General features: G+C 45.7%; 1 protein-coding gene across 1 annotated transcript in view; it reads right to left on the bottom strand.

Annotated features, from left to right (window-relative positions):
- The window catches only part of rasgef1ba (RasGEF domain family, member 1Ba), a 209,536-nt gene that overhangs the window by 22,868 nt on the left and 172,618 nt on the right, over positions 1–14,050 (bottom strand). The window contains exon 12 of the mRNA XM_070863893.1: positions 4,347–4,470. Coding sequence (XP_070719994.1) covers positions 4,347–4,470 — 124 coding nt within the window. The remainder of the gene's footprint in view (positions 1–4,346; positions 4,471–14,050) is intronic.

The following is a 14,050-nucleotide window of genomic DNA, read 5'->3' as shown; positions in this document are numbered from 1 at the left end:
CCAATGGTGTGGTGCAGCGAGGCCCCATCTTCTGAGGCTGCTGGTTCCAGTGGTGTGATGCAGTGAGGCCCCACCTTCCGAGGCTGCCGGTTCCAGTGGTATGGTGCAGCGAGGCACATCTGACGCTGCGGGTCCCAGTAGTGAGGTGCGAACCACACTCGTGGGGAGGAGGGGAAGGATCTAATAGATGTGGTTCATGTTATGTCTGTAATGTACCTATGAATGACTCCATGAGGCAATGTGTTGTACTCAAACTGTAGTAACCTTGGTCCTTTATTCGTAACTCCAGAGTGAGGCACAGGCATGGTGGGCAGCCTTTTATACTGGGCCCTGCACACCTATGCAGGTGGCCTTCAGGTCTCCCACTGCAGTGCCCTCTGGTGAGACAGCCTCTGTCACAGGGGCAGGAAACCCCGGTCTCCACCAGTTGCGCCCTCTAGTGGTGCCAGCATAGTATGTACACAGTGTAAACCTTATTGATAGTACATCAGGTGACAAGTCTCCATCTTATGCAACTATACAGTGACTACACAGTGAGTATATCTATAGTCTGCATGTAGAACAGTTCAGGTGATGGCAATGAGTGGGGAGAACATTGATCTTACGCGATCATTCCTGGACACCATGAGTGGGGTGGGTGATGAGGTAGCGGGACTGCCGAGAGAAGTAGCAGCAATCTCACGAGAAATGGGAACAATGTCCGGGACTATGAGTGAGGGAATATCTCAGTCAGTTGAAACCATGTCAGTGAACATCAGGTAGGGAATGTCAGAGATGGTGCAAACGCTATCACTGAACATGAGGAAGGGAATGTCACAGGCAGTTGAGACAGTTTTGCTCAACATGAGGGAGGGAATGTTGCAGGTCGTTGAGACACTTTCCGGGTGCATGAGGGACGGCATGTTGGAGTTAGCTGCTGCAATAAGGGAACACGCCCAGACTCTGCGCCCATTGACAGAATCAACTGCCACTCCCACTGCAATCCCCACACCAGCCTCTGAAGAGCCCCAAGCTGGGCCCTCCACATTGCCGCCTGCCGCCACACCCCCCCCCACAGGTGCGCATAACCCAAGATATTAGAAAGAATAAGCTTGGTACCAACCCCAGAAACACTGCACCACCGCCTGTGGGCAGGGGTGGTGGAGTCACCAAGAACAAGTGGGCGGTCTTAGAATAAGGTGGAAGAGAGATGGGTGCAGCCTTTCTTTGCTGCTGCTGTCGTTGTTGTTATTTTTACTGTTGTAACTGTTCTCAAATTAAAAGATTTTTGTGAGTTATGTAAATTTACAGGTTTAAAAGTTAGTAAGTGATCTTAAAGTTTTTAAGTGATCATAACTGAAAACGTTAAAGTTTTCTACAAGAATAATTTTATTAAAGTTATGTTAAGTACAAAGAACTGTTTGTTAAACTTTTGAATAAAATATATTTTACATTAAAACTGAATCATTTACATTATTTATTCCATTATTAACACAACTTTTGGAAGTCAAGAAGAATTATTTCCATTACTTGTTCCATTATTAACACAACCTTTGAAGTAAACAAGAATCATTTCCATCATTTCTTCGATTATTAATGCAACCTTTTGAAGTAAAGAAGCATCATTTCCGTCATTTGTTCCATTAACACAACACAACAGTACTGAACAGGTCCAAACAGTAAACATGGTCCGTGTGGAATATTTGCCGCTGAGCCTTCAGGCAGTAAAGTGTTCACGGATGAGCTGCTGGCGCAAGGCTCAAGCAATCGTTAAAGGAGCACGATGGCCCGCTCTCCTCCGCCGTCGTGCTTCGGGTCCAGGTCCTTCCATGGCTTTCTCGTCCTCGTCCTCCTGCTCATCATCTGCATCTTCCTCATCATTATCATCAGCCACTCTCACTGCAGGTGGGTCTTCTCCTATCAGGTGCTGCTGCCTCATGATGGCTAAGTTATGCAGCATGCAGCACACAACAGTGAACTGACCGACAATCTCAGGGGACTATAGCAAGTAGCCTCCGGACTGGTCCAGGCATTGGAAACGCTGCTTCAAGATGCCAATGGTCCTCTCTATGAAGCTGCGCGTCGCAATGTGTGACATGCTGTATTCCCGGTCAGCTTCCATCCGTGTTACGCGTAGGGGCGTCATGAGCCAGGTGGCGAGGCCGTACCCTTTGTCTCCCAGTAGCCAGCTCTGCCCTTCTGGCTGCTGCTGAAAAATGGCTGATATCACGCTCTCGCTTAGGATGAACGCATCATGGGTGCTCCTAGGGTATCTTGCATTGACTGACATGATATGACGCATGTCGTCACACACGAGCTGTACATTGATGGAGCGGAAGCCTTTTCTGATCCTGTACATCTCGGAATCCTCCAAAGGAGCTCGCAAGGCGATGTGGGTACAATCAATGCAGCCCTGTACCTTTGGGAAGCCAGTAATCCTGGAGAAGCCCACAGCCCTGTCATGCATTGCCTAGGCTGTCATGAGGAACTTTACATAGTCATTCCTCCGGGCATATTGTGCAGCTGTCATCTGTCGAATGCAGACATGTGTCGCATGTTGTGAAATGGTGCACACATCCCGAGCTGTAGCTTGAAATGATTAGAGGCATAGAATGAAAGTGCAGCTGTAATCTTCATTTCAACTGACAAAGCAGTCCACTTGACACTTCTAGTTTGCAGGTCTGCTTTCACCAACTCACAGATCTCAGTTACAACTTCTTTGCGGAAACACAGCCTTCTGACACAGTCTGCATCACTCGGGTACAGGTACAAACGCCTGTCCCGATATACCCGAGGTGAGTAAGGCTCCCTGCCCAGCACCCTACGTGCTCTGATGTTACTCATGTGATGACGTCGAATCAATTGTCTCCTACGTAGCACCTACAAGGCTTGCACAAGGTATGTCATTGTCAGTATTGCCCCCATAGTTAAATTTTACCTTTGCAAGAAGCTCAAAACGGCAGGAAGGCAGGCAGGACAGGTTCTTTGTTCTCTCTCCCCAAGGTCTGTATGGATGGACCACACCCAGGTCTTGTGACTTCTCCTCCCCCTCCCCCCGCCCCAATTCATTGCAGTCTTGTGACTTCTCCTCTTCTCCCCGCCTCCCCGCCACCCCCCAACTCATTGCAGTCTTGTGACTTCTCCCCCCCTCCCCCAAACTCATCGCAGTCTTGTGACTTCCCCCCCCCCCTCCCCCAAACTCATTGCAGTCTTGTGCCTAGTGCAGCAGCCTTCCGATCGGCACCTCCCTTCCTGGGCTCAGTGCAGCAGCTTTCCAATCGCCACCTTCCCCCAGCCCCCAGGCTTATTTTCCAGCCGAGCCCCGAGCCCCTGTGTCCTGGCACGAGGCCGATTTTGATGGCCGACGCTACGACCCTCCAGCCCTGCTTGAAGACGGTCAGTGGTGGCTTGTGAGTAAAAAAAAAGAAAACTTCAGAAATCCAAGAAACTTCCATGTACTCCGTTGAAAGGTAAAAAAAAGTTGAATTTTATTATGGATATTTCAAGTTTTCTTGACTCCCTCCAAAAACTTCGATGAAAAGCAATGGCGTCTTTCAGCACCGATTTCTCAATGTGCTCTACTTTCTGTTAACTCACCAGAAGGTTTCAGGAGTGGCCAGATACGTCGACCTATGATTAAAATTTGGGGGAGCAAACTGCGAAAAATGCTGAAAACTGCTGCAGACATGACGTCAAAAAAACCTAACCTAGAAAAATCGTAACTAAAGCAGTTACGCTTGCACAAATTCCAGGGAGAAACTTTGAATTAAATACTTATATCAGAAAAAAAAACGCGTGCCAAAAAAACGGTGCAAACGACCCGGGAAAATTGAGCCCAATGAGAGAAAGTTACTTATCAAGTCTGATAACATTCCAATAGAGTTTTTAAGTTCCTGAGAGACACAGCAGTGTTAACAGACACAGAGAAATCCCAGGTGTTCTGTCTTAAGTTTAATGGAAGAGGAAGTCAAATATGAAATTTGCTCAAAATCTATCCAAATTTATTGAAGTGGCAAGTTAATATTCTGACATACAGTAAATAGGAATGCAATGCCACAATTATATCTATCAGTTAATGAATGGCTGCTACTATAAAAGGATGTTATCTGAATTTATACACAGATCCAATTTATATTTAATGTCAAAAACTACAGGTTATAACATTAATGTATGCAGATAAATTTACCTTGTTACAAGCATAATAATCTTCTTGATTGGACTTGACACTGCAGAAAATTAATTATAATTGATGTCTTGAAGAATCACTGTTTGCCAGAGGTGTTTTTATTTTCACTACGTTAATTAAAATTGATACATTGTATCATCTTGATAGCACAATTCATTTTCAAATGTATCTAATGACTTACTATCTTCAGAGAAGACAGGAGCTGTGAGAAGATACTGAAGGATTTTACGATCACGCTCGAAGGGGCTCTCCACTTGTTTCCAGGTCATAAACTCGCTGACTTGCTTTGCCAACTCCCAGAATTTCTAAAAGAAGCAGAAATAATAAATTAACTTGTTTAAAATAATGGTTCAGACTATAATCTTAGAGGATATTAAAGTACATATCAATATTCCTTGGTGACATTAAATATGAAATAATTTACAGATTTAATGTGCTTGGACCAAGAATATCCCAGTAGTCTGAGGAGCAACTAAAAGGAAAATGTGGAAAGGTAATATGCAATTGAACATTCAAATTAAGTATTTGAAAAATGTTAGGTTGACAGAAGAAGATTGTAATTTACAAACACATACATCTGTGAGGCAAAAAAGTGTTTCATGTAGGAAATGTGGTGGGTTGGGGCATTGGAGAACCTTTGCATGATGTCACAACGTGGTGGAATTCAGACTCAATCCTTTGTTCTACTGTGTTTCCAATCCCAGCAATGCTACGACAGCGAGATGCCAAGTGGAGGCCAGATTAGATCGAGATTCATTACTAAGGCTAGCCTCATGCACCCCATGTCTGTCATACAAATTAGGCACTGTAAATGATTTGGGGCAGATTACCTGCCCCACTTTCTTGCAAGTAAGGGGGATTAGTTAAAATAGAACTCCTGGCTGCATTTGAATATTAGCCAGCGATTTTATGAACCTCGGTGGATCCATGGCGGGTGACGTCGGTGGCAGGTCCTGACCCTGCTACGGGCTCAAGCTAGTCTATGGGTTAGATTTTACACTTTTGTGCATATCGCCGAAAAATGGACATTATTTCCAGCTTGGGCGGTAAAAATGGGTTTTCAGATCGCAGACTTCTCGCCCATTCTCAAAGCTGTTCAGAGCAGCGCGACTCCGGGGAGTCGGTGGAGGCCTATAAAAGGCCCAATGTCGTCGGGAGGCAGGAGTTTGGAGCAGCGCAAGTCCGCAGAGGCCTTTAAAAGGCCCAACGTCGTCGGGAGGTGGGATTTCGGAGCAGCGCGAGTCCAGGGAGTCGACGGAGGCCTATAAAAGGCTCAACATCGTCGGGAGGCAGGAGTTCGGAACAGCGTGAGTCCGGGGAGTCAGCGGAGGCTAGTTGGTGCAGCTGCAGCAGGAGCAGAAGGTAAACAAAGAAGTAGAAAGAAATTGAAAGGTGACGTCACAGCCAAGGGGGTAAGTGATTGGCTGGTGATTGATGAGTAGTTTTTCTTTTTCTTTTCCTTTATCAGTAGGTAACCTTTATCATTGTTGTTGCCAAACGAAGTTAATCGAGGGGTTAAGTCATGTAAGGAGAGCTCGGACACGTGTCATGCTCCTCCTGTGCTATGTAGGAACTCAGGAACGCTTCCAGTGTCCCTGACGACTAAATGTGTGGGACGTGTATCCTGCTGCAGCTCCTGACAGACTGCATTGTGGCTTTGGAGTTGCGGGTGGATCCACTCTAGAGCATCCATGATGCTGAGGATGCTGTGAATAGCACATTTAGTGAGTTGGTCTTACCGCAGGTAAAGGTTACACAGACAGATATGGAATGGGAGAGCAAGAGGAAGGTAGTGCAAGAGTCCCCAGCGCTTATCCCCCTCCAAAACGGATACACCACCTTGGGTACTGTTGGGGGATGACTCATCCGGGGAGGGCAGCAGCAGCCAACTCCATGGCACTGTGGATGGCTCTGCTGCACAGGAGGGCAGGAAAAAGAGTGGGAGAGCTATAGTGGTAGGGGATTCAATTGCAAGGGGAATAGACAGACATTTTTGCGGCCGCAATCGAGTCTCCAGGATTGCCCCCCTGGTGCAAGGGTCAAGGATGTCTCGGAGTGGTTGCAGGACATTTTGGAGAGGGAGGGTGAACAGCCAGTTGTTGTGGTGCATACAGGTACCAACGATATAGGTAAAAATCGGGATGAGGTCCCCTACAAGGTGAAATTAGGGAGCTAGGAGTTAATTTAAAAAGGACCTCAAAGGTAGTAATCTCAGGATTGCTACCAGTGCCACATGGTAGTCAGAACAGGAATTGCAGGATAGCTCAGATGAATACGTGGCTTGCGGAATGGTGCAGAATGAAGGAATTCAAATTCCTGGGACATTGGAACCGGTTCTGGGGGAGGTGGGACCAGTACAAACTGGACGGTCTGCACCTTGGCAGGATCGGAACCAATGTCCTAGGGGGAGTGTTTGCTAGTGCTGTTGGGGAGGGGTTAAACTAATATGGCAGGGGGATGGGAACCTATGCAGGGAGACAGAGGGAATAGAATGGGGGCAGAAGCAAAAGATAGTAGGAAGAAAAGTAAAAGTGGAGGGCAGAGAAATCCAAGGCAAAAATCAAAAAGGGCCACATTACAGCAAAATTCTAAAAGGACGAGCCTGAAGGCTCTGTGCCTCAATGCGAGGAGTAGTCATAATAAGGTTGATGAATTAACTGCACAGGCAGCCATTAATGAATATGATATAATTGGTATCATGGAGACATGGCTGCAGAGTGACCAAGGCTGGGAACTCAACATCCAGGGGTATTCAACATTCAGGAAGGATAGACAGAAAGGAAAAGGAGGTGGGGTAGCGTTGCTGGTTAAAGAGGAAATTAACGCAATAGTAAGGAAGAACATTAGCTTGGATGATGTGGAATCTGTATGGGTGGAGCTGCAGAATACAAAAGGGCAGAAAATGCAAGTGGGAGTTGTGTACAGACCACGAAACAGTAGTAGTGAGGTTGGGGACAACATCAAACAAGAAATGAGGCATGCATAGAAACATAGAAACATAGAAAATAGGTGCAGGAGCAGGCCATTCAGCCCTTCTAGCCTGCACCGCCATTCAATGAGTTCATGGCTGAACATGAAACTTCAGTACCCCCTTCCTGCTTTCACGCCATACCCCTTGATCCCCCGAGTAGTAAGGACTTCATCTAACTCCCTTTTGAATATATTTAGTGAATTGGCCTCAACTACTTTCTGTGGTAGAGAATTCCACAGGTTCACCACTCTCTGGGTGAAGAAGTTTCTCCTTATCTCGATCCTAAATGGCTTATCCCTTAACCTTAGACTGTGACCCCTGGTTCTGGACTTCCCCAACATTGGGAACATTCTTCCTGCATCCAACCTGTCCAAACCCATCAGAATTTTAAACGTTTCTATGAGGTCCCCTCTCACTCTTCTGAACTCCAGTGAATACAAGCCCAGTTGATCCAGTCTTTCTTGATAGGTCAGTCCCACCATCCCGGGAATCAGTCTGGTGAATCTTCGCTGCACTCCCTCAATAGCAAGAATGTCCTTCCTCAAGTTAGGAGACCAAAACTGTACACAGTACTCCAGGTGTGGCCTCACCAAGGCCCTGTACAACTGTAGCAACACCTCCCTGCCCCTGTACTCAAATCCCCTCGCTATGAAGGCCAACATGCCATTTGCTTTCTTAACCGCCTGCTGTACCTGTATGCCAACCTTCAATGACTGATGTACCATGACACCCAGGTCTTGTTGCACCTTCCCTTTTCCTAATCTGTCACCATTCAGATAATAGTCTGTCTCTCTGTTTTTACCACCAAAGTGGATAACCTCACATTTATCCACATTATACTTCATCTGCCACGCATTTGCCCACTCACCTAACCTATCCAAGTCACTCTGCAGCCTCATAGCATCCTCCTCGCAGCTCACACTGCCACCCAACTTAGTGTCATCTGCAAATTTGGAGATACTACATTTAATCCCCTCGTCTAAATCATTAATGTACAATGTAAACAGCTGGGGCCCCAGCACAGAACCCTGCGGTACCCCACTAGTCACTGCCTGCCATTCCGAAAAGTACCCATTTACTCTTACTCTTTGCTTCCTGTCTGACAACCAGTTCTCAATCCACGTCAGCACACTACCCCCAATCCCATGTGCTTTAACTTTGCACATTAATCTCCTGTGTGGGACCTTGTCGAAAGCCTTCTGAAAGTCCAAATATACCACATCAACTGGTACTCCTTTGTCCACTTTATTGGAAACATCCTCAAAAAATTCCAGAAGATTTGTCAAGCATGATCTCCCTTTCACAAATCCATGCTGACTTGGACCTATCATGTCACCATTTTCCAAATGCGCTGCCTTAATAATTGATTCCATCATTTTACCCACTACTGAGGTCAGGCTGACAGGTCGATAATTCCCTGCTTTCTCTCTCCCTCCTTTTTTAAAAAGTGGGGTTACATTGGCTACCCTCCACTCGATAGGAACTGATCCAGAGTTAATGGAATGTTGGAAAATGACTGTCAATGCATCCGCTATTTCCAAGGCCACTTCCTTAAGTACTCTGGGATGCAGTCCATCAGGCCCTGGGGATTTATCGGCTTTCAATACCATCAATTTCCCCAACACAATTTCCCGACTAATAAAGATTTCCCTCAGTTCCTCCTCCTTACTAGACCCTCTGACCCCTTTTATATCCGGAAGGTTGTTTGTGTCCTCCTTAGTGAATACTGAACCAAAGTACTTGTTCAATTGGTCTGCCATTTCTTTGTTCCCCGTTATGACTTCCCCTGATTCTGACTGCAGGGGACCTACGTTTGTCTTTACTAACCTTTTTCTCTTTACATACCTATAGAAACTTTTGCAATCCGCCTTGATGTTCCCTGCAAGCTTCTTCTCGTACTCCATTTTCCCTGCCCTAATCAAACCCTTTATCCTCCTCTGCTGAGATCTAAATTTCTCCCAGTCCCAGGTTCGCTGCTATTTCTGGCCAATTTGTATGCCATTTCCTTGGCTTTAATACTATCCCTGATTTCCCTAGATAGCCACGGTTGAGCCACCTTCCCTTTTTTATTTTTACGCCAGACAGGAATGTACAATTGTTGTAATTCATCCATGCGGTCTCTAAATGTCTGCCATTGCCCATCCACAGTCAACCCCTTAAGTATCATTAGCCAATCTATCTTTGCCAATTCATGCCTCATACCTTCAAAGTTACCCTTCTTTAAGTTCTGGACCATGGTCTCTGAATTAACTGTTTCATTCTCCATCCTAATGCAGAATTCCACCATATTATGGTCACTCTTCCCCAAGGGGCCTCGCACAATGAGATTGCTAATTAATCCTCTCTCATTACACAACACCCAGTCTAAGATGGCCTCCCCCCTAGTTGGTTCCTCGACATATTGGTCTGGAAAACCATCCCTTCTGCACTCCAGGAAATCCTCCTCCACCGTATTGCTTCCAGTTTGGCTAGCCCAATCTATGTGCATATTAAAGTCACCCATTATAACTGCTGCACCTTTATTGCATGCACTCCTAATTTCCTGTTTGATGCCCTCCCCAACATCACTACTACTGTTTGGAGGTCTGTACACAACTCCCACTAACGTTTTTTGCCCTTTAGTGTTCTGCAGCTCTACCCATATAGATTCCACATCATCCAAGCTAATGTCTTTCCTAACTATTGCATTAATCTCCTCTTTAACCAGCAATGCTACCCCACCTCCTTTTCCTTTTATTCTATCCTTCCTGAATGTTGAATTCCTCTGGATGTTGAGTTCCCAGCCCTGATCATCCTGGAGCCACGTCTCCGTAATCCCAATCACATCATATTTGTTAACATCTATTTGCACAGTTAATTCATCCACCTTATTGTGGATACTCCTTGCATTAAGACACAAAGCCTTCAGGCTTGCTTTTTTAACACCCTTTGTCCTTTTAGAATTTTGCTGTACAGTGGCCCTTTTTGTTCTTTGCCTTGGGTTTCTCTGCCCTCCACTTTTCCTCATCTCCTTTCTGTCTTTTGCTTTTGCCTCATTTTTGTCTCCCTCTGTCTCCCTGCATAGGTTCCCATCCCCCTGCAATATTAGTTTAACTCCTCCCCAACAGCACTAGCAAACACTCCCCCTAGGACATTGGTTCCGGTCCTGCCCAGGTGCAGACCGTCCGGTTTGTACTGGTCCCACCTTCCCCAGAACCGGTTCCAATGCCCCAAGAATTTGAATCCCTCCCTGCTGCACCACTGCTCAAGCCATGTATTCATCTGCGCTATCATGCGTGCAATAAAGGTATCATGGGTGATTTTAATCTAAATATAGATTGGGCTAACCAAACTGGTTGCAATACGGTGGGGAAGGATTTCCTGGAGTGTATTACGGATGGTTTTCTAGACCAATATGTCGAGGAACCAAATAGAGGGCTGGCCATCCTAGACTGGGTGATGTGGAATGAGAAAGGACTAATTAGCAATCTTGTTGTGCGAGGCCCCTTGGGGAAGAGTGACCATAATATGGTAGAATTCTTTATTAAGATGGAGAGTGACACAGTTAATTCAGAGATTAGGGTCCTGAACTTAAGGAAAGGGGGTAATGTACTGACGTGGATAGAGAACTGGTTGGCAGACAGGAAGCAGAGAGTCGGAATAAACAGGTCCTTTTCAGAATGGCAGGCAGTGATGAGTGGAGTGCCACAGGGCTCAGTACTGGGACCCCAGCTCTTTACAATATACATTAACGATTTAGATGAATGAATTGAGTATAATATCTCCAAGTTTGCGGATGACTCTAAACTGGGTGGTGGTGTGAGCTGTGAGGAGGACGCTATGAGGCTGCAGGGTGACTTGGACAGGTTAGGTGAGTGGGCAAATGCATGCCAGATGCAGCATAATGTGGATAAATGTTTGGTTTTACATTTTGGGGGCAAAAACACGAAGGCAGAATATTATCTGAATGGCGGCAGATTAGGAAAAGTGGAGGTGCAACGAGGCCTGGGTTCATCATGGTTCATCAGTCACTGAAAGTGGGCATGTAGATACAGCAGGCAGTGAAGAAGACAAATTGTATGTTGGCCATCATAGTTAGGGGATTTGAGCGAGGTCTTACTGCAGTTGTACAGGGCCTTAGTGAGGCCTCACCTGGGATATTATGTTCAATTTTGGTCTCCTAATCTGAGGAAGGACATTCTTGCTATTGAGGGAGTGCAGCGAAGGTTCACCAGACTGATTCCCGGGATTGCTGGACTGTCATATGAGGAGAGACTGGATCAACTGGGCCTTTATTCACTGGAGTTTAGAAGGATGAGAGGGGATCTCATAGAAACGTATAAGATTCTGATGGGACTAGAAAGGTTAGATGCGGGAAGAATGTTTCCGATGTTGGGGAAGTCCAAAACCAGGGGACATAGTCTGAGGATAAGGGAGATGAGGAGAAACGCCTTCACTCAGAGAATTATTAACCAATGGAATCCCCTGCCGCAGAGAGTTGTTGATGCCAATTCATTGGATATATTCAAGAGGGAGTTAGATATGGCCCTTACGGCTAAGGGGATCAAGGGGTATGGAGAGAAAGCAGGAAAGGGGTACTGAGGGAATGATCAGTCATGATCTTATTGAATGGCGGTGCAGGCTCGAAGGGCCGAATTGCCTACTCCTGCACCTATTTTCTATGTTTCTATGTTTCTATGTAACTTCGATGGTATGAGACGTGAATTGGCTAGTATAGACTGGCGAATGATAGTTAAAGGGTTGATGGCAGATAGGCAATGGCAAACACTTAAAGATCATATGGATGAACTTCAACAATTGTACATCCCTGTCTGGAGTAAAAATAAAATGGGGAAGGTGGCTCAATCGTGGTTAACAAGGGAAATTAAGGATAATGTTAAATCCAAGGAAGAGGCATTTAATTGGCCAGAAAAAGCAGCAAACCTGAGGGCTGGGAGAAATTTAGTATTCAGCAGAGGAGGACAAAGGGTTTAATTCGTAGAGGGTAAATAGAGTATGAGATGGAGCTTGCTGAGAACATAAAAACTGACTGCAAAAGATTCTATAGATATGTGAAGAGAAAAAGATTAGTGAAGACAAATGTAGGTCCCTTGCAGTCAGACTCAGGTGAAATTATAATGGGGAACAAAGAAATGGCAGACCAGTTGAACAAATACTTTGGTTCTGGGACATGCTTCAAGAGCACTGGTTCATTGAGGACATGTAGACGTTTGAGAATTCACGAAGGAAAACACAAATAACCTTCCGGAAATACTTGGGGACTGAGGGTCTAATGAGAAGGAGGAACTGAAGGAAATCCTTATTAGGCGGGAAATTGTGTTCGGGAAATTGATGGGATTGAAGGCTGATAAATCCCCGGGGCCTAATAGTCTGCATCCCAGAGTACTTAAGGAAGTGGCCCTAGAAATAGTAGATGCATTGGTGATCATTTTCCAACAGTCTATCGAGTCTGGATCAGTTCCTATGGACTGGAGGGTAGCGAATGTAACACCACTTTTTCAAAAAGGAGGGAGAGGGAAAACGGATAATTATAGACCGGTTAGCCTGACATCAGTAGTGGGGAAAATGTTGCAACCAATTATTAAAGATGAAACAGCAGCGCATTTGGAAAGCAGTGACAGGATCGGTCCAAGTCAGCATGGATTTATGAAAGGGAAATCATGTTTGACAAATCTTCTAGAATTTTTTGAGGATGTAACTGTAGAATGGACAAGGGAGAATCAGTGGATGTGGTGTATTTGGACTTTCAAAAGGCTTTTGACAAGGTCCCACACAAGAGATTGGTGTGCAAAATTAAAGCACATGGTATTGGGGGTAATGTACTGATGTGGATAGAGAACTGGTTGGCAGACAGGAAGCAGAGAATCAGGATAAATGGGTCCTTTTCAGAATGGCAGGCAGTGACTAGTTGACTGCCGCTGGGCTCAGTGCTGGGACCCCAGCTATTTACAATATACATTAAAGATTTAGATGAAGGAATTGAGTGTAATATCTCCAAGTTTGCAGATGACACTAAGCTGGATGGTGGTGTGAGCTGTGAGCAGGATGCTAAGAGGCTACAGGTTAGTTGAGTGAGCAAATGCATGGCAGATGCAGTATAATGTGGATAAATGTGAGGTTATCCACTTTGTGGGCAAAAACCTGAAGGCAGAATATTATTTGAATGATGGCAGATTAGGAAAAGGGGAGGTGCAACGAGACCTGGATGTCATGGTACATCAGTCATTGAAAGTGGGCATGCAGGTACAGCAGGCGGTGAAGAAGGCAAATGGTATGTTGGCCTTCATAGCTAGGGGATTTGAGTATAGGAGCAGGGAGGTCTTACTGCAGTTGTACAGGGCCTTGGTGCGGCCTCACCTGGAATATTGTGTTCAGTTTTGGTCTCCTAATCTGAGGAAGGACATACTTGGTATTGAGAGAGTGCAGTGAAGATTCACCAGACTGATTCCCGGGATGGCAGGATTGACATATGAGGAGAGACTGGATCGACTGGGCCTGTATTCACTGGAGTTTAGAAGGATGAGAGGGGATCTCATAGAAACACATAAAATTCTGACAGGACTGGACAGGTTAGAGGCAGGAAGAATGTTCCCGATGTTGGGGAAGTCCAGAACCAGAGGACACAGTCCAAGGATAAGGGGTAAGCCATTTAGGACTGAGATGAGGAGAAACTTCTCCTCTCAGAGAGTTGTTAACCTGTGGAATTCCCTACCGCAGAGCGTTGTTGATGCCAGTTCATTGGATATATTCAAGAGGGAGTTAGATATGGCCCTGACAGCTAAAGGGATCAAGGGGTATGGAGAAAAAGCAGGAAAGGGGTACTGAGGTGAATGATCAGCCAAGATCTTATTGAATGGTTGTGCAGGCTCGAAGGGCCGAATGGCCTACTCCTGCACCTATTTTCGATGTTTTTA

The sequence above is a fragment of the Pristiophorus japonicus genome, chromosome 2 (genome assembly GCF_044704955.1).
Source record: "Pristiophorus japonicus isolate sPriJap1 chromosome 2, sPriJap1.hap1, whole genome shotgun sequence".
Lineage (NCBI taxonomy): Eukaryota > Metazoa > Chordata > Chondrichthyes > Pristiophoridae > Pristiophorus > Pristiophorus japonicus.
This window is presented reverse-complemented; position numbering and strand designations above follow the sequence as displayed.